General features: G+C 48.2%; 1 protein-coding gene across 1 annotated transcript in view; it reads right to left on the bottom strand.

Annotated features, from left to right (window-relative positions):
- Positions 1-19,874, bottom strand: part of LOC126293300 (chondroadherin-like protein) — a 329,161-nt gene that overhangs the window by 178,087 nt on the left and 131,200 nt on the right. Inside the window, exon 2 of the mRNA XM_049986431.1 lies at positions 1,754-2,082. Within this exon, the coding sequence (XP_049842388.1) occupies positions 1,754-2,082 (329 nt within the window). The remainder of the gene's footprint in view (positions 1-1,753; positions 2,083-19,874) is intronic.

The raw sequence follows: 19,874 nt of genomic DNA, 5'->3' as shown, positions 1-19,874 counted from the left end.
TGTTCGTGAGCCGGAAGAGCACCTTCTGTGGGTTGTTTATGTCAGAAGTTTTGTTTACCTCTTGGTGAGCCATTGCAGCAGGTTGTGCGAGAGGTTGAGCCCTTGCAGCAGCAGCCGCCCCCTTTGTTTACACGAGAACTATTTTGTTTACATCAGTGTTGGAGTGTTTGTCCCTTCGTGAGCTGGCAGAGCAGCTGAGGTCGAGCCCGTGCAGCAATAGCCGCTCCCTTTGTTTACATGAGAACTATTTTGTTTACATCAGTGTTGGAGTGTTTACCTCTCGGTGAGCCGGCAGAGCGCCTGTTTACACGAGAACTGCTTTGTTTACCTCTCGGTGTGGTGTCGCAGCAGGTTGTGCGAGAGGTTGGCCCGTGCATGAGCAGCCGCCCCCTATCTTTACACGAGAACTATTTTGTTTACATCAGTGTTGGAGTGTTTGTCCCTTTGTGAGCCGGCAGAGCAGCTGTTTACATCAGAGTCGCTTTGTTTACCTCTCGGTGAGGTGCTGCAGCAGGTTGTGCGCGAGGTTCAGCCTGTGCAGCAGCAGTCGCCCCCTTTGTTTACATGAGAACTATTTTGTTTCCATCAGTGTTGGAATGTTTGTCCCATCGTGAGCCAGCAGAGCAGCTGTTTACATAAGAGTCGCTTTGTTTACCTCTCGGTGAGGTGTCGCAGTAGGTTGTGCCCGAGGTTGAGCCTGTGCAGCAGCAGTCGCCCCCTTTGTTTACATGAGAACTATTTTGTCTACATCAGATTTGGAGTGTTTGTCCCATCGTGGGCCAGCAGAGCTGCTGTTTACATCAGAGTCGCTTTGTTTACCTCTCGGTGAGGTGTCGCAGCAGGTTGTGCGCGAGGTTGAGCCTGTGCAGCAGCAGTCGCCCCCTTTGTTTACACGAGAACTATTTTGTTTACATCAGTGTTGGAGTGTTTGTCCCTTTGTGAGCCGGCAGAGCAGCTGCTTACATCAGAGTCGCTTTGTTTACCTCTCGGTGAGGTGTCGCAGCAGGTTGTGCGTGAGGTTCAGCCTGTGCAGCAGCAGTCGCCCCCTTTGTTTACATGAGAACTATTTTGTTTACATCAGTGTTGGAGTGTTTGTCCCATCGTGAGCCAGCAGAGCAGCTGTTTACATCAGAGTCGCTTTGTTTACCTCTCGGTGAGGTGTCGCAGCAGGTTGTGCGCCGAGGTTGAGCCTGTGCAGCAGCAGTCGCCCCCTTTGTTTACACAAGAACTATTTTGTTTACATCAGTGTTGGAATGTTTGTCCCATCGTGAGCTAGCAGAGCAGCTGTTTACATCAGAGTCGCTTTGTTTACCTCTCGGTGAGGTGTCGCAGTAGGTTGTGCCCGAGGTTGAGCCTGTGCAGCAGCAGTCGCCCCCTTTGTTTACATGAGAACTATTTTGTCTACATCAGATTTGGAGTTTTTGTCCCATCGTGGGCCAGCAGAGCAGCTGTTTACATCAGAGTCGCTTTGTTTACCTCTCGGTGAGGTGTCGCAGCAGGTTGTGCGCGAGGTTGAGCCTGTGCAGCAGCAGTCGCCCCCTTTGTTTACATGAGAACTATTTTGTCTACATCAGATTTGGAGTTTTTGTCCCATCGTGGGCCAGCAGAGCAGCTGTTTACATCAGAGTCGCTTTGTTTACCTCTCGGTGAGGTGTCGCAGCAGGTTGTGCGCGAGGTTGAGCCTGTGCAGCAGCAGTCGCCCCCTTTGTTTACACGAGAACTATTTTGTTTACATCAGTGTTGGAGTGCTTACCTCTCGGTGAGCCGGCGCAGCAGGTTGTGGGAGAGGTCGAGCCTGCGCAGCGGCGGCCGGCCGGGCGCGCCCAGCGCGTGCTGCGGCAGCGCCTGCAGGCCGGCGGCCCGCTGGCTGAAGGCGACGACGGGCGCGCCCGGCGGCAGCGCCGCGTCCACGGGCCACGCGACGCCGTCGCAGTCGACGGCCAGCCCGGGCCCCGCGTCGCCCGCTTCGGGCAGCAGCACGTCGCAGCGGCACGGCGCGCGCAGCCCGCCCGCCAGGATGTCCGTGCAGGGCCGCGTCGCCCCGCACCAAGGCGCGCCGGCCAGCACCAGCAGGGCCAACACCTGCAACACACGGTAAGTAGTGCCCCAGGTCACGGAAGAAACAGATTGGCCGTCCTTACCGCCAAACAGGCAACCGTAAAAAGTTTTCCCGTCGGTCAACAGATGTCGCAGGCGGCGCTACAATGCTACCTGACCTGTCCGTGTCGCGGAATTGGCAACCCTGTATCTTCGGTGACGCCGATGACGCTGATTTGTGTTCGGCTGGAGCGTTGCGCGCGAAATGCATTCGTCACACAGCTGACTCTAGACCATGATCGGCTATGGTTTTTCCCGCGTTTTCAATCGAAGAATGTAGATTAGCTCCTGTAATTCTACAAACCAAGTTTATTTCTACTATAGGGATACTTCTCACAATCACATGCGAAATTAAATAACTGAAAAGTAACACACAAATCTTTCTCGTGAGTTACTGTTTAAATCCAGACTGTATTGCAGTCGCATAGGTTTTACACTCGCCTTCCATGCCGTCTATTTCCTCTTCGTTATACAGCTCTTCTGATACGGATTATGGTGGTAAAATAGATCTCCACGTGCAGGTTAACACTAGAAAGTTTTCAAAACCTCAACGTCTTTGAAATATAATCCGTTAATTTTCTGACAAATATTGCACTGAGCAGTGGGTTTCGCGTCCTGACATTACCGACATAATTATTTATTTTGCATAAAGGATTTATAGGGATTAGGTGAGTTATAAATGAAAGATATTTTTCACATTGAGACTGTAAATAAGTTTAAGAAACACATTTTGCTTCCTTTCTAAGTATTTCTGTAAGTGTTCTTAAGTATAACCACATTTTGCGTTTGCTTACTGTTATTTGTAAACGAATATAATTTCATATACGCACTTCAACGATATCTTCGAAAAAAAAAAAATATTGTGAAACTTTAAATATCGTGAGTAAAAAAAATTCTGTGATGGTAAACATCTTAACTTTGCGGTCAGCACATCTACTATTGTCACGAGCAGTACTGCTTTGCTCAGATTTAACACATTACTTCTTTCTAGTTAAACGTGGCAGAGTGATCAAGGAAAGGCAACGAAACTTATTTTTCCAGCCTAACGGAGAATCTTTATTTGGTACTTACATAGAATACGAATAAACTACATATTTTTTATAATTTTCAGTTTTGAGACAGTTCTACTAAACTTGTCTTTGAACATTTAAAAAAGTCTAAATTGCAGCAAAGATTTGATTTAAAAATTATATGATATGATTCTTCTACAGGAAGGGCTGCCACGTTATATCAGATTATAAGAGCGACAAAATGTAGATAGGATCGAATGCTTAGGGCTCTTCATTAATTCTTACTCGTAACTAATTTATTGATTTACCTGAATTTAAAATCCACTCGCGTAACCTTTCTTTATCTTTGACGGGAAATCTGAACACTTTTAATTCAGGATTTGTTCGCCTACTCCTTCCACAGATGATATACTCGCAGGCTCTCGGCATGACCACCGGTATGTAAGAAACAGCTGTTCTTCACAGACGCAAAATAATGGAAAGCTGCACGCGTTCGGCCGATGTTTCACAGAACGGAGTGCCATCTAGTGGTTGATTACACAAGTAAGGGTGCGACGCTGTTGCCGCCTGGTGGCCGTTCCCTGACAAGGATTGCCTGCTACACCAAGCGATCGGGCAATCTGTTCCTTAGGCTAGCCGCAAATTGAGAAGCGTATAGCACGTGTGACGTGGCACGACACTACAGCGCGACACGCACGTGCCGCACGGGTCACTGACTGAACCGAAACTGCGCTGACTGAATCGAAGCGCGCGCAACCTCTTCTCTTGCTCAAACGGTTTTACAGAAACTATTCTCTGAAAATATATGATTTTTGGTTTACTTGTAGCGTTATATGTCAGCTTCGTGCCCATCACCTCGCTAATGACCATTCTTATTGTGATGTACACATTTTAGTAAGACACTACGCAAAACTCAAAAAGTTTGCAACGAAAATTAGGGGTCGCTATGATTTTGCGTTTGGTGCGTATTATACCATATGTTGCTGCGTATGAAATTTAGCTAACATGCTGAATTTTTGTTTAGGCTTGGGAGGAGATCTCTATCTGCCTCCGATCTCGAGAAAATAGATCCCATGTTGCGGGCTCACTTCCGATCTCACGCCCGCGAGAATGAAATACTCGCAACATCTCTCGTATCTCCTAAACCGCTCGAGACATCGAAACGAAAGTTTGGCGAATGATTGCACACAAGGAGGAGAGTGTTTTGCCAATTATTAAACACAAGGAACTTTCTTATCTATGGCGATATATCACTACTTACACTTCTTTTTTTATTTATTTCACTCCAGTGACTGTAACTTTTTTAAGAGTTATCGACAGCTAGCGAAACAAGAGCTTCCTAGTATGAACATAAACATGAAATTTCTTCTTTTATGTTACTGCAAACCGATACTATGAGGTTTTTTGTAAGCTATTGATCTCTGTAACTGCCAATTACTTATTTAATGAGGCCGTACGTTTCGGAATTCTGTCTCAATAGCCGCTGTGAGATGCGTTTGGCAAATTACATTGTGACAAAGGAAGTACAATTAAACCAGTCAACAAGAGAAATGTGGCCTTTACTCATAAATGGTGATGCTTCGTCGAATGAGAAAAGGTTAACAACTCACACAAAAACAGATTAGCAATTCTGTTGGAATTTTGGTGGAATCCCCGTAACCCATCGTATTTTTAACACTGAGCGACGGGAATAGAAACTTACCAAAGGATTTTATTCCTTCTTTTGATCTGAGCAGTATTAAAATAATGACGAGCGTTCCTTCAGGCGGAGGGATAGGCACATGCCAGATACTGTTTACTCACCTAGGGCTTGTAAAACTGACAATGCGTGATCGCGAATAAAATAGTTGTCATTGAGAAAAATAAACAATTGATCTGTCTCACAACACAATGGTAAGCGTATCGTCAGCAGCGAAGGATAATGCACAAGCTGGCCATGTGTGCCTTGTGAGTTGGAGTTCGAAAAACATTGTCATGTCATGAAAGTAGACCTGCCTTTGTCAGCAGCACATTTCAACAAATTAAATATCTCTAATCATAACACTCTTTTAGGATATTCCTACTTTCGTAATAATACCGACCAACTTCTTCATTTGTGTAGCCTGTTGTTATATAATTAGTTTATTAATGCTGATAATCTCCATGCAACAATTGAAATGCTTTTTCTCATCACGGCGAACCAATTAAAACATTGTTATTTGTGACTGCTTTTCGACTGTTTCTAGCTTGCAGTGGAAATATGTTGTTCACAACGCATGTAGTACAGTGTGTCGTATTACATGATTACATACATATGAGAGTAATCACAGTGAAACTTCTATACTTTAGATCTTGGACGCTTTTTACCACAAGAACAAAGGGATGACAGCTGTTGAGATTATCCCTTTCTAAATTTTTGTAACAGGTCGTACAGATACCCTAGCTTACTAGGCAGCGAGAATATAACCTTGCTTTCCTGGCTTGATTCTTAATCACATTATTTTATAATATTCCTTGCTTCCTTATTCACTACCCTCTGTCCCTTCTTGCGATCTGAAAACATCACGGGGGCATATGGTGCAATTCCTGCGGCCAATGGCTCATCAGTTACTGAAGTATACATTTTTCTTGACAGAAGAAAAACAAAATAACAGAAAAGTATAACGTGCTAACGAAGAAAGCTGGAGCGTTTTAATGGCGAAAAACGAAACACTACCCAAAGGCAATAAAATTCAGTACACAGTAAGGCAAAATTTATCGTATTGGCAATACTACCACTGCTGATATGTGTCGTTTCGATGTGAGCATATGGCCGGGCTAGTTTTCCGCTCCCCGCCTCAAATTTCCCACGGTGCTAGCGAGGTAACCGCGACGCGAGAAACTGTGCCTCAACCACAACGCCGCGCGACCTGGCGCAGGCGCGAGTCGCGTCCCGGTCGCGTCGCGCCGCAGTTTGCGCTGTGGCCCCATTTGAACCTGCGATGTCACAAAAAGGCGCGCTGCGCTGCGTCGCGCCACACGCGCTATACGGGTCTCAATTTGAGCCTAGCCTTACGTGACCTGAGGTAGGACCATACACACTGACAGGCTTCACGAGGCTCCTGGCAATTCTCTCATAACCATAAGAAGTAGCCACATCGTCTATAAATGAGCACACGTCTACAACAAAGGTAATTTTGGCACGTGGAACAATCGGGTCTACTGCCGGATGTTTGTGTCGCTCTGGCACAATATTTCGGACACGTGACTCGTTGCCTTCTGCAGGTGCTACCTCCGCTTATCTCCCCTCCCCGCCATACCTTCTGTCTGCTCCTTCCTGTGCAATGCGTTTTGTTTCGTAGCTTGCTTTACTGAATGAAGGAATAAGTTTAGTAGGAGTGACTTGAAATAAATCATGGTTTGAAAGAGTACCTATTACCTACCATATGTTTTATTTAATTATTACAGGTGGAGTGGAACAAAATTTCTTCATACAGACAAACACAAACAGTTACTTAAATTTTGATCACTGATGTTTGCTCTTAACCGACACTTACTAATTCAGGAAATGGTTTTCATAACTTGCACGTACCGCTGGGCTATTATTGTTGTCGTCCTGAAAAATTGAAAACAGTGCTCCATCAAATGTTAAATCAGTCAGATGTGAGACATGACGAAAGGAAGTCGCACATCTCTCGTGACCACAGCAACTACGACAGATTCATCTAGTATCGTGAGATCACTCTTCTTAACTTCAGTTTCCCCATCCGCTCAGAATCAGGCAATAAATTGTACTCGTTCTTGTGAAATTTGTTATAATAGCCTTCAATACTATACTTTTGCTGACCAGCGAGAATACTGTCACATACTAAACATTGCGAATGTTCACGTTTTTGCACGAAGAAAAAACGATTCTCCCATTCCTTTTTAAAAGATAGCAGATCTCCACTTCTCCGTTTGCTCGATTCACTCTGAATTTTCCTGTTCTTGAAACACAACGTTCACTACGCAGTGGTCGCTTCGCTCCAACGTCCGCAGCTCAGCCTGGCACTACACCGCCGCAACCTGGCGGCTGTCGCCACTGCCCCATTCGACGGTTGCACGCGAGCAGCACACGTGCAACGCCGTGCGCTCATGACCCACGTGCAAAGTTTGGCCGCCCCTATATTAAAGTGCGCGTCATTTACGACGGCGGCCGAGTTTAGGTTCGTTCTGCGCATCTGACGTCACAAAACACAGTCAGCCAATGAACAGAGAACGACGTTGCCAGAGGTCGACTGCAGTGCAGAGCACGGACGAGTGTCTTCAGTTTTAGGAACGTTCAGTCATAAATAAAGTAACTGAACAAAAGCAATGTCTTGATAGCACACATTCTTTTGCAGAAAGTTTGGAAAAATCATTCTTTATACCAATTGCTTTGTACTCTATTAATTAATTAAACCAAACAAGCAAAATGAGGCGATAGCAAGGAAAGGTGTTCGTATCAATGTCACGAACCGCTTTTTCGCAATAAAGAACAGCGGTAGTTGTTTACTTCCTGTTGTACTTCGACGAAGCGTGAGTAATTCATAGTCGTACCAAGAGTGTTGGTCGGTATTTTGCGTTACGTTTTAGAGTCCTCATGGCGTTCTGTAGTCAGACCAGCTGCATTAGCGTAACAGTTAAGGTACTGGACTTCTAAGCGAAAGGTTATGAGTTCGAACGATGTGCGATGCTTAATATTTTCATTATTTAAAAACAATATCTAAGTGCATTACTTCACGAATTATATTCGTTTGAAAGCAAATTTTTTTGAAATTTCTAGTGCTTTGTCTCTTCATTAACCTTTTCGCTGCTGCAGACACGTGCTCCCCGCATTCCACCTTGTGCGCGATTTTGCCATCACTGCACTGCCCGCATGTGCAGACACACGGTGTTCCCACTGCTTTGACACACTTATCATTCGATTTCACAAAAACTCTTTGGCCCAAAATTTGGCTTCTACACGTCTTCTTGACTGATACCTTCCCCCCATAAATGACTTAATTTTGTTTCGATGTTCAACGCAGTTATTATGCGACATTGAATATAGTAAACCATTGCACGAAATTTTGGAGAGTTTGCAGAGGTAAAAGTCCACAGAGTATACTTTCCGTATGGTCTATTTTAGTTGGGACAATGCTGAGAATGAAATATTATTCTTATAGGTGGCCTGATGGGTGTAGATACCCCGGTAGCCAAAGGATCGGATCGACTTGTGTCATCCCTGCCTTTTGTCCGATGGTCGTGGTAACGGACTGACGGGATTAAAGGGTCGTGAATCCAGCTTAGATTTCTAAGATACGTATCGGTCTGGAAATGGGATATGGTGCGATTTCGGCGTCGTTTTGGCTTCCTGTGCCCCAACGTGCCGCTGACGTCGTGGCTCGGTGAACTCGCACGGCCACGCTATGCGGCCAGTGTCGTCATCGTCCCCGGCGTCTCGTGGTCAGAATCGGATGGCTGTTGGCTGTTGTGAAGCAGCCTTCTTCCGATTCTCATCGGCAGTCGGGGCTGCCTTCGGCTCGGTGGCTGCCTCAACCTTTTGGGAGGCGGCCAATTCGAGCAACCCTTCCAGGTCCTCGGAGATCCTCACCGCCAGCTTCTTCTTGGGCGGCAGCGCGACTGGATCTGGCTGCGATTCAGTCGTGTCCGTGTTCTCTGAGGACTCCCGGCCCGAAAGGGGGGGGGGGGGGTGGGGGGGAGCAGGTGGGGTGGGCCGCAAGTCCTTCGTGCCAGAAGCCACTTCAGCCCGCAGCCGCCGCGCCGAGGCCAGTTGGTGTCGCAGGGCGGTCCTCTCTGCCGCGAATGCAGCTTTGAGGTCCGCTGCTGCGTCCTCTGTGGCCGCACGGAGCTTGTTGTGAGCCACAGCGCCGTCGTGGCGGCGTCTATAGGCCGGCGGACGCGCTCGGCCACGGCCGGAACGGTTTCGTCGTCTCTTCTTGTTGCCTCCGTGACCCCAGTTACCGATGTGACTGCAGCCGCGAAAACTCGCGCCGTGCATTCCTCCGCAAGCTGCGCACTTCGGCGCTACGTCACGCGGCTTTGTGCAGTCGCGGGTGTCGTGCGGTTCCGCGCACTTGATGCACACCGCTTGGTTGCGCCGGCAGCATTTAGCCACGTGGCCAACCTGCTGGCAGCGGAAGCACTGCCGTATTGGATTTTTTTGTGACATGTTACAATACAGCATCACCGGTCCATTGCGGTCTAACTGTGTTGGTGAGGCAGTAAATTTATCCACAGGGCAGTGACTGCTAGCTAGCTTCAGCCTGACAGATTGGTCTCTGTTGTTCGGTGGAGTCTAAGCTGGTTGGCTATTCCTCCAAGCTGGCGGTGTGTGTGGGTTGTCCTTTCGTTGTGTTTATGTCCTTTCAGTCTGCTGGGACGGCGTTCCTGGCGTGCTTGCAACTTATTGGTCGCGAAGCAGGTGTGGCCATCTGGTGGCGTTGAGACGCTGCACACGGTGGCCTAGTGCTCGGAGGAGCGGATTTGTTGACTGCATGGTCTTCTCGTAGAAGAGTCGTGCAACCTGGCGAAACCTCTTTCTAACAGTTGGGATGTTGGAGACTCGGTTAAGGTCGTCCGACGGGAAGTCCCGAGGGAGGTGCAACGCCAGCCGTAGGATCCGGTTTTGGAGTCGTTGTAGTCTTCCGACGTGGCTCGCTGCGGCGTTGCCCCAAACCACAGCGGCGTAGTCGATGAGTGGACGGATTAGAGTCAGATACACCCAGGTCAGGTGGGAGTGCAGTTGATGGATTGAGGAAGGGGTAGAGCTGTGTCATTCTACCCCTGACCTTTTTGACTATATCATCGATGTGATGTCTCCAAGTGAGCCCTCTATCCAGCGTTACACCCAGGTACTTTGCTGTAGTGCCCCAAGGTACGGCGGTTCCCCTAATGGTGATCTGCGGTAGAGCAGCTGGAATATGTTTCTTCGTGACGAGGAGGGCTTGCGTCTTAGCCCCATTGAAGCTGAGGCGCCACCTCCTGGCCCACTGACTAAGTGTGTCAGCTGCTGCTTGCATGCGTCTTTGGAGTAGCGCTGCATTCATGCTCCTTGCGTACATCGCCGTATCATCTGCGTAGAGGGCAAGGTGGACCCTGTCCATCCGCGGCATGTCTGCAGTATACAGGATGTAGAGTATGGGGCCGAGGACGGAGCCTTGGGGAACTCCAGCCCTGACCAGACGGCGCGTCGACAAGTCCTCCGTGCGGACATGGAAGCTTCTGTTGGCGAGGTAAGATTGTAGGAGGCGGACATGCGGCAGGGGCACACCGAGGTCCAGAAGCTTGAAAAGGAGCCCCTCATGCCATACAGAATCGAACGCCCGTGAGACATCCAGGAAGATGGCCCCGAAAAACTCCCGTCGTTCGATGGCATCAAGGGCCTTTTCGACTAGTCGAAGCAGTTGGTGCGTTGTTGCATGACCAGGGCGAAAACCACATTGTTCGTCCGGCAGTAGACGTTCTTCCTGAATGTGACGTTGTAAGCGTCTGAGATAAAGTCTTTCAAAGACCTTGCTGACCGCTGGTAGTAAGCTGATGGGCCTGTAGCTACTTGGTAAACGAGGGTCCTTCCCAGGCTTCTGGATGGGCACTACCTCCGCATGTTTCCATGCTTGAGGATAGTGTCCAGTGCGGAGAATGTTGTTGAAAAGTCGAGCTAGGTGTTCTGTGGCTGCTGGTGGCATCTGTCGCAGCATTTCAGGGCAGTGACTGGAGGATCTCGTCCAGTATTTATGCCCAGAGGGCGCTGGGTGCTCTCTCTGCCGTCCCGCGCCCGCCTGGCGCTGCTCGTAATGTGTCGTAGTCTTCAGCGCCAATACTTACGCGGAAGAGTACCGGAAGGTGGTTGCAGTTAAGTTCATGCAGTACTTCCGCACCCATAAATTGCGGCGACCCCTTCGTTATCGCAATGTCGGTTTCATCCGGCGTGCCTCGTGAGGGGTAGCACGTTGGCTCTTGTGGGCCGCAGGCGTGTGCACTCGCTTCCTCTATGGCTTGTAACACCCGTTTGGTGTGCAGGGGATTCCACGGCGCATGCTTGGAATTTAGGTCGCCAGCCACGTAGAGTCTCCCTGGGTGTCTAAGCAGCGCACGGGCATCTTCCATGTCCAGAAGTCTTCGAGGGCTGCGGTACACTGATATGAATGTCACAGGGCCTGTATGCGTTTCGATGAGGACTGCAGTCGATCCAATGTGCTGTGCTATCGGCGCCTGTACTTGGTGCTGTCGGGTGCTGTTCTTGACCAAAATGGCGGTTCCCCCTCCTCTTGTTAGTCTATCTGTCCTATAGCATCGATAATTGGGGATGTTGCTACGTATGCCAGGCTTTAAGAAAGTCTCATATGTCTATGTTATGGTCGACGACAAATTTTTGTAGCTCCGGAACATCTTGAGTTAGGTTGTCCGCGTTCCAGGCGACAATCCTTAGCTCTTCTAATCGTGTGATCCTAACCATGATGCGCAGTGACTGCTGCTTCTTGCGTTGCCTTGATGGCTCTGCTGATCGCTGTGTCTACAGTGGTAGCGATGGTAGCTGGCAGTTGTGCGAGTTGGTTACTGACGTTAGCGAGTGACGCAGCGACTTGGGCGAGCAACGCCATGATGCCTGCTACGTCGTCCGTTGGTGCTGGCTGTGGTGCAGTGTTCGCTGGTTGGCGCTGTGTGGACGGCGCGTGTTGGTTGGCAGGTTGCTGTACTGCGGACGGTGGCTCTGCAGCGACTTGGAGCGCTCTATCCAATCATTAATGAAAAATCCGACCTCTCTGTAGCCAATGGATTCCTCATATACACAATGTACCTGCGACCACTCTTTGATTACGCGTGTGAATGGGGTGGAGCAGCAAAAAGACATATTCAAAGACTGCAATCATTACAAAACAAGATCCTGAGACGAGTCTTCCACGTCCATCCACAATTCCCGCATCAGTACATCCACGAGGAAGCAGAAGAACTTCAGCGGTGTCAGAAGATCGCCAGACGATTTGACGAAAAGACGCCTACATCAGCAAACCCCCTAATTAGAAACCTGGGGGCACCAAACAACCAACGGGAGCGATACAGACGTCCCGTTGCTCTCATTAACCGGTAAACAGAAGGTACTGCTCTAAAAAGTGAAATAAATGCCAACAAAGATGTTGTCTCTTCCCCGGTGCTCCCTCGGACGTCGGCGCCCGACTCGGTCGCCATCTGTGGCAGCTCACAGACAAAAGAATGCTCTTCCATCTCCACATCGGGGAACAGAGTAAGAGAGGTATAAACCTCGCAAAAGCCCTCCTGCCCTTCTTCCTCAGCAGGGAGATGTGGACGCAAACCGAGAGTACACTATACAAGACAACAGTTCTCCCAGCACTAACGCACGGGTGGTCTGCGTGGGGAATCACGTGTCAAACCAACCACAAAAAACTGCAAAGAGTGCAAAACAAAGTACTAAGGTGGAGCTCCACGAAACAGTGGAAATTGGAACCATACACGACACTGTGCAAAGATTAGTGGTTCAAATGGTTCTGACCACTATGGGACTGAACTTCTAACATCATCAGTCCCCTAGAACTTAAACCTGACTAACCTAAGGACATCACACACATCCATTCCCGAGGCAGAATTCGAACCTGTGACCGTAGCGGTCGCGCGGTTCCAGACTGAAGCGCCTAGAACCGCTCAGCCACTCCGGCCGGCGCAAAGATTAGTGAATACACTGTATAACAAATTAGAAATACTAAGAAACAGTTAAAGACAACTGAGGGACACAGGTATTGTGATACCCAGAACATGACACAGGAAGAGAGTACCACGCCAAATCATTCAAGACCCTCTACAGTAGTAACCATTAGTGAATAGGTAAATGTTTAATATATTTTTGTCCTTGTTTTGTTCATTCGTGTTCACTTTTGTTATAATATTCTTTTGTTATTTTGTCTTGCCGATTTCGTGCTCCCTTGTTGGGATGCAATAGTGAATAGGTAAATGTTTAATATGTTTTTGCCTTCGTTTCGTCGTTTCTTGTTCCCTTTTGATATAATATTCTTTTGTTATTTTGTCTTGTCGATTTCGTGCTCCCTTGTTGGGATTCAATAGTGAATAGGTAAATGTTTAATATGTTTTTGCCTTCGTTTCGTCGTTTCATGTTCCCTTTTGGTATAATATGCTTTTCTTATTTGTCTTGCCGATTTCGTGTTCCCTTGTTGGGGTAATTATGTTTTGTTTAGCTAGTAAGACCTGGCATAACCACTACAGCCAAGGTTCCCTTGGAACTTCATTGAAATGCGAAATCCAAGTAATTAGTAGTTTAAGAATCCAAACTAACCTAAGATGTAGCAACTAAGTCCCCGCCCCCATTCTCTGTCGGCTGAGCGACCACCTTAAGCAACATAGATTTACCTAGAGATAACCAGAGCTACACTAGCAAGTATATGGAGAGAAGTCTTCCGAAGTAAGAGTGATTTCAGGTGTGCCGCAGGGGAGTGTCGTAGGACCGTTACTATTCACAATATACATAAATGACCTTGTGGATGACATCGGAAGTTCACCGAGGCTGTTTGCGGATGATGCTGTGGTATATCGAGAGGCTGTAACAATGGAAAATTGTACTGAAATGCAGGAGGATCTGCTGCGAATTGACGCACGGTGCAGGGAATGGCAATTGAATGTCAATGTAGACAAGTGAAATGTGCTGCGAATACACAGAAAGATAGATCCCTTATCATTTAGCTACAAAATAGCAGGTCAGCAACTGGAATCAGTTATTTCCATAAATTATCTGGGAGTACGGATTAGGAGTGATTTAAAATGGAATGATCATATAAAGTTGATCGTTGGTAAAGCAGATGCCAGACTGAGATTCACTGGAAGAATCCTAAGGAAATGCAATCCGAAAACAAGGTAAGTAGGTTACAGTACACTTGTTTGCCCATTACTTGAATACTGCTCAGCAGTGTGGGATCCGCACCAGATAGGGTTGATAGAAGAGATAGAGAAGATCCAACGGAGAGCAGCGCGCTTCGTTACAGGATCATTTAGTAATCGCGAAAGCGTTACGGAGATGGTAAACACCAGTGGAAGACTCTGCAGGAGAGACGCTCAGTAGCTGGGTACGGGCTTCTGTTGAAGTTTCGAGAACATACATTCACCGAGGAGTCAAGCAGTATATTGCTCCCTCCCACGTATATCTCGCGAAGAGATCATGAGGATAAAATCAGAGAGATTAGAGCCCACACAGAGGCATACCGACAATTCTTCTTTCCACGAACAATACGAGACTGGAATAGAAGGGAGAACTGATAGAGGTACTCAAGGTACCCTCCGCCACACACCGTCAGGTGGCTTGCGGAGTGTGGATGCAGACGTAGATGTAGAGTTCAAGTGCAGACGCAGACCAGCTGCGGACCTGCGCACGCAGGACGCCCGCCCTCAGCGGGCAAGCGGCAGGGCACACGGTACCCCACCAAGGTGCAGACGCCCATTATCCTGCCACAACGAGCACAGCGGCCGCCACGGAACGACGACGACATCTCGCCGAGCGGCCGACTATACAAAAGGAAGCAGTGGGAAGCAGCACCCGGTGCACAGAACCCAACAACCCTGAACCCACGCCCCATAAATCGAGGATGGTCGGGGGCTGCAAGGCCTTGTTGTTACCGACCATGCCCTCGAAAGCCCACGATATGTTTTGTAAATAACAACCAAAACTACACACAAACAGGCTGTCTCAGAGAGCTGCCACAGATGGCGACCATGTCGGCCACGGACGTACGAGGGAGCACAGAGGAAGAGACAACACCTTACAAGAAGAGCCAGGCGGGCGCGGACGACAAACAGGGCGCCCAGCGCCCCCTGGGCATAAATACTGGACAAAGTTATCCAACACGGCAGTCTCAGGTAGCACCTGAAGAAGGCAACGAGTTACGTGGCGGAAATATTGTGCCAGAGCGACACAAACATCCGGCAGTAGACTCCATTATTCCACATGTCAAGATCTCGCCGGGAAAGCCTGAAGAGTTACATCAAAGTTAATTTTATTTTTAATAACAATTAAGTGGTACAGGAGTATGTACGATTCGTCAATTTGGGGTGCGAGACCAACACCGAGGTCAACAGTCCCATCGGATTAGGGAAGGATGCAGAAGGAAGTCGACTGTCCACTATCAAAGGAAACATCCCTGCATTTGAAACTTCCTCGCAGATTAAAACTGTGTGCCGGACCGAAACTCCAACTCGGGACCTTTTCCTTTCGATGGGTAAGTGCTCTACCAACTGAGCTACCCAAGTACGACTCACGCTCCTTCCTGACAGCCTTACTTCTGCCAGTATCTCGTCTCCTACCTTCCAAACTTTACAGAAGCTCTCCTGCTGTGAGGACGGGGCGTGAGTCGTGCTTGGGTAGCTCAGTTGGTAGAGCACTTCCCCGCAAAAGGCAAAGGTCCCAAGTTCGAGTCTCGGTCACTCCCAACATTTGCATTGTGACACACCAGTCGGTTCGCGCCAGGTCGTTCACCTTGTGAATGAGTTCAGCCGTGATTATCGTGTTTGTCTAGCCTGGTCTCGGATCGTGACACGAGCACTCCCGGCCTTCGTGAAAACAGGCACTCCACTTTCCCAATAACTTGCCAGACACACAGTCTAGCCCGTAATTGGCCACCATATGGCGATGAATATCACCGAGTTTAATCCACTCCGCAGTCAGAAATATGATACCACTTCGCTACTCCTAGTATTCTGTAATACGAACTAAAAGATGTCCTCACATGCACTGCCGTGCCATACGGTAACCACACACCACTGTCTGCTTCTCTCCTGCACCATGTACCCATGCAGGTGCATAACCTTGCCACACACCACATTCACGTCTCTACATGTGTCGCCATATTATCCTGAAGCAGTATACGCAAGTTTCAACCGCTTGGGTTGCTACAGTGCCGGCCGCTATGGCCGAGCGGTTCTAGTCGCTTCAGTCTGGAACCACGCTCCTGCTACGGTCGTAAGTTCGAATCCTGCCTCGGGCGGGGATGTGTGTGATGTCCTTCGGTTAGTTAGGTTTAAGTAGTTATAAGTCTAGCACACTGATGACGTCAGGTGTTAAGTCCCATAGTGCTCACAGCCGGTTGGGTTGCTACAGCGTTTTGTGCCTTTTCATTTGTACACGCCTGATACATCATATGTTGTATAGTTCAAATATTTCTTTTGTAATTTTGTTGTTTTTCGAGATACTGCTTGTTGTTGTTGTGGTCTTCAGTCCTCAGACTGGCTTGATGCAGCTCTCCATGCTACTCTATCCTGTGCAAGCTTCTTCATCTCCTAGTACCTACTGCAGCCTACATCCTTTTGAACCTGCTTAGTGTATTCATCTACTGGTCTCCATCTACGATTTTTACCCTCCACGCTGCCCTCCAATACTAAATTGGTGATTCCTTGTCGCCTCAGAATATGCCCTACCAACCATTCCTTTCTTCTAGTCAAGTTGTGCCACAAACTTCTCTTCTACCCAATCCTATTCAATACTTCCTCATTAGTTATGTGATCTACCCATCTGATCTTCAGCATTCTTCTGTAGCACCACATTTCGAAAGCCTCTATTCTCTTCTTGTCTAAACTATTTATCGTCCATGTTGCACTTCCATACATGGCTACACTCCATACAAATACTTTCAGAAACGACTTCCTAACACTTAAATCTATACTCGATGTTAACAAATTTCTCTTCTTCAGAAACGCTTGCCTTGCCATTGCCGGTCTACATTTTATATCCTCTCTACTTCGACCATCATCAGTTATTTTGATCCCCAAATAGCAAAACTCCTTTACTACTACATTCCCTAATCTAATTCCCTCAACATCACCAGACTTAATTCGACTACATTCCATATCCTCGTTTTGCTTTAGTTGATGTTCATCTTATATCCTCCTTTCATGAAACTGTCCATTCTGTTCAACTGCTCTTCCAAGTCCTTTGCTGCCTCTGACAGAATTACAATGTCATCGGCGAACCTCATAGGTTTTATTTCTTCTCCATGGATTTTGATACCTACTCCAAATTTTTCTTTCGTTTCCTTTACTGCTTGCTCAATATACAGATTCAATAACATCGAGGCTACAACCCTGTCTCACTCCCTTCCCAACCACTGCTTCCCTTTCATGCCCCTTGACTCTTTATAACTGCCATCTGATTTCTGTACAAATTGTAAATAGCCTTTCGGACCCTGTATTTTACCGTTGCCACCTCCAGAATTTGAAAGAGGTTATTCCAGTCAACATTGTCAAAGGCTTTCTCTAAGTCTACAAATGCTAGGAATGTAGGTTTGCCTTTCTTTAATCTTTCTTCTAAGGTCAGTATTGGATCAGGTGTTCCAATATTTGTGGTCTCGCGGTTCTAGGCGCGCAGTCCGGAACCGTGCGACTGCTACGGTCACAGGTTCGAATCCTGCCTCGGGCATGGATGTGTGTGATGTCCTTAGGTTAGTTAGGTTTAAGTAGTTCTAAGTTCTAGGGGACTGATGAGCACAGCAGTTGAGTCCCATAGTGCTCAGAGCCATTTGAACCAATATTTCTTCACAGGGCAAACTGATCCTCGCCGAGGTCCGCATCTACCAGTTTTTCCATTCGTCTTTGAAGAATTCGCGTTAGTATTTTGCAGCTGTGACTTATTAAACTGATAGTTCGGTAATTTTCACATCTGTCAACACCTGCTTTCTTTAGGATTGGAATTATTCTATTCTTCTTGAAGTCTGACAGTATTTCGCCTGTCTCATCCATCTGTCATAGTGAGGTACCAAACAACAACAGCCTCATCATAGGAAACAATCACCTGTGATTTCCCTACGCTGGCCTTCAACTAGTATTTTGTTTGCTGTCCTCATAGTCTCCAGTTCATGTGAGTAGATATGAGAACCAGAGGAAGCCAAAACCGGGCTATATTATGGTGGCTGATGAAACACTTCCCACCAAAATGTGGGGCAGGGCATTGTCACACGAAGAAGGAAGATGCCTGACGGCAACATTCTTCTTCTCTTGTTCTCGCCCTTTGTAGGCGATTTTCTCGAATCGCCTGATCTGCTCGCTGGATAAGATGAGCGTTTGGCACTCGCTTCCTTCCCTGCGTCATCAACATCTGCACGTAGTCATTCAAACTCCTTGAACTGTTGTTGTACTCTGCTGTCACACATGGCAGTTACGTTATGTGGGCTGCATGAAATCAGGCGCAATGCGTGAACATAAGAAAAAAATCAAATCACAACACGGACGTCACACTTTGCGGGAGACGCTATTGTTATAGGCATCTTTACGTGCTCCCTGTGCTCTTGGAAGTGAAAAGAGTGACGTGATGTGATCGACGGGCATACTAGAGACACTGCGCAACATATTATGTGCGAAGCTTCAGCGGATTTTCACTGCGGTTTTAAATTGGCGACCGATCGGAGGTTGAAGAAAAAATAGCCCGTGTGAGCCGCGGTAAAAATTGTTGGTTTGAAGAGCGCGCCGTAGCACGTTGTGTGAAGCAGTCTCCCTCCGTTTCTGGCGGTGGCGCCGCTGTGGCAATCGCAGCTTTGGTGTCTCCCTCTGGTGGGGAAGGTTGCCTGTTCACGTGCATTTAAGGGCCGCTCTGAGCTCGCCAGCCCCCCCCCCCCCCCCCCCCCCCCCCGCCCTTCTTCCCCTCTTGGCAGGTCCTCGGACTCGCACACGCTACGTGGACTTTCGCGCGCCGGAGATCATCGCCATGAATGCCTCGTGTGTGCCGTCGTGTTTAGTGTTCAGTGTTCACCGTCGCACTCCATCGTTCACCTGTGCCATCGCCGTCTTCCGTGTTTGTGCGTCGTGTCACCAGTTTTAAGTGTGGACTATCGTCGAGTGTGAACGGCTCCGTGTTTGCCTTTCTGTGTCAACTGTTTTCTTGCCCACCGTTCTGTCACCTATGTGTAATCTTTCTGTTTTTTTTTTCTCATCTTGTATCCTCTGGCTGAAGAGCAGCATAGAACGCTGCTGACAGCCTGCCTGTTGTACAGGTTTTAAAATTACAATAAAGGGAAAAAAAACTCGCCATGGGGTCAGTCTGGGTGAATCTGTAGTCAGTCTGGGGTCAGTCTCTCGTCCCCAGCTCGCTATGTCTCTCGTCCGAATTTGTGGCGTAGTGAGAGAACTCAACGAGTGTTCGCCCGGTCGGGGCTGAGTTCCTGCATCTGAGTCTGCGCGTTAGGCCGCCAGTCTGCTCGAGTTGCTCAGGCAACAACCGTCGTTGGCGGTTGGATCGATCGGTTGGTCGGTCGGGCACTGAGACACGAGATGCCTTGTCCGCCTTGAGCGTCGGCGCATGTGAGGTCGCCACGTGAGTCCAGTGGGGCGCGCCGTATAGCGAGGGGTAGTGGCTTCGCGGCCGACACGAGAGCAACAGGAGTCCACCCACGACATCGGTCTGGCCGGCGCGAGCTGCGACGCCGAGAGACGGGAGATCGGCGCGCCTTCCTGCGTCCGTTGAAGCGGCTGGCAGCGGACGGATCGGGAGAGCGTTTTGGGGATGCTGCGCCAGGTCGCCAGAAATGGCAGTTTATTAGAAGTTAAATGATTGGTGATATGTTGTTTCATTTATTGTTAAATTCTACTTGTTTTCTTGGTGAGGTCACCAGCCGCTATGTTTTGGGTTCGTCCCACCATTCTTCTCCGTTATCCCATCTGCGGGAAGGTAGTTATTTATGAATTGGATGGTCCGTTTTTTCCCTTGTGAAGTAGGGGCGAGTTAGAGCAACCTGCAGTTCGGGTTGTTCGGTAATCTCCCTATCAATCTGTCGTACGTTAATAGTT

Source organism: Schistocerca gregaria, chromosome 10, assembly GCF_023897955.1.
Source record: "Schistocerca gregaria isolate iqSchGreg1 chromosome 10, iqSchGreg1.2, whole genome shotgun sequence".
Classification (NCBI taxonomy): Eukaryota; Metazoa; Arthropoda; class Insecta; order Orthoptera; family Acrididae; genus Schistocerca; species Schistocerca gregaria.
Note: the sequence above shows the minus strand (reverse complement) of the source record. Positions and strands in the feature narration are given on the sequence as shown.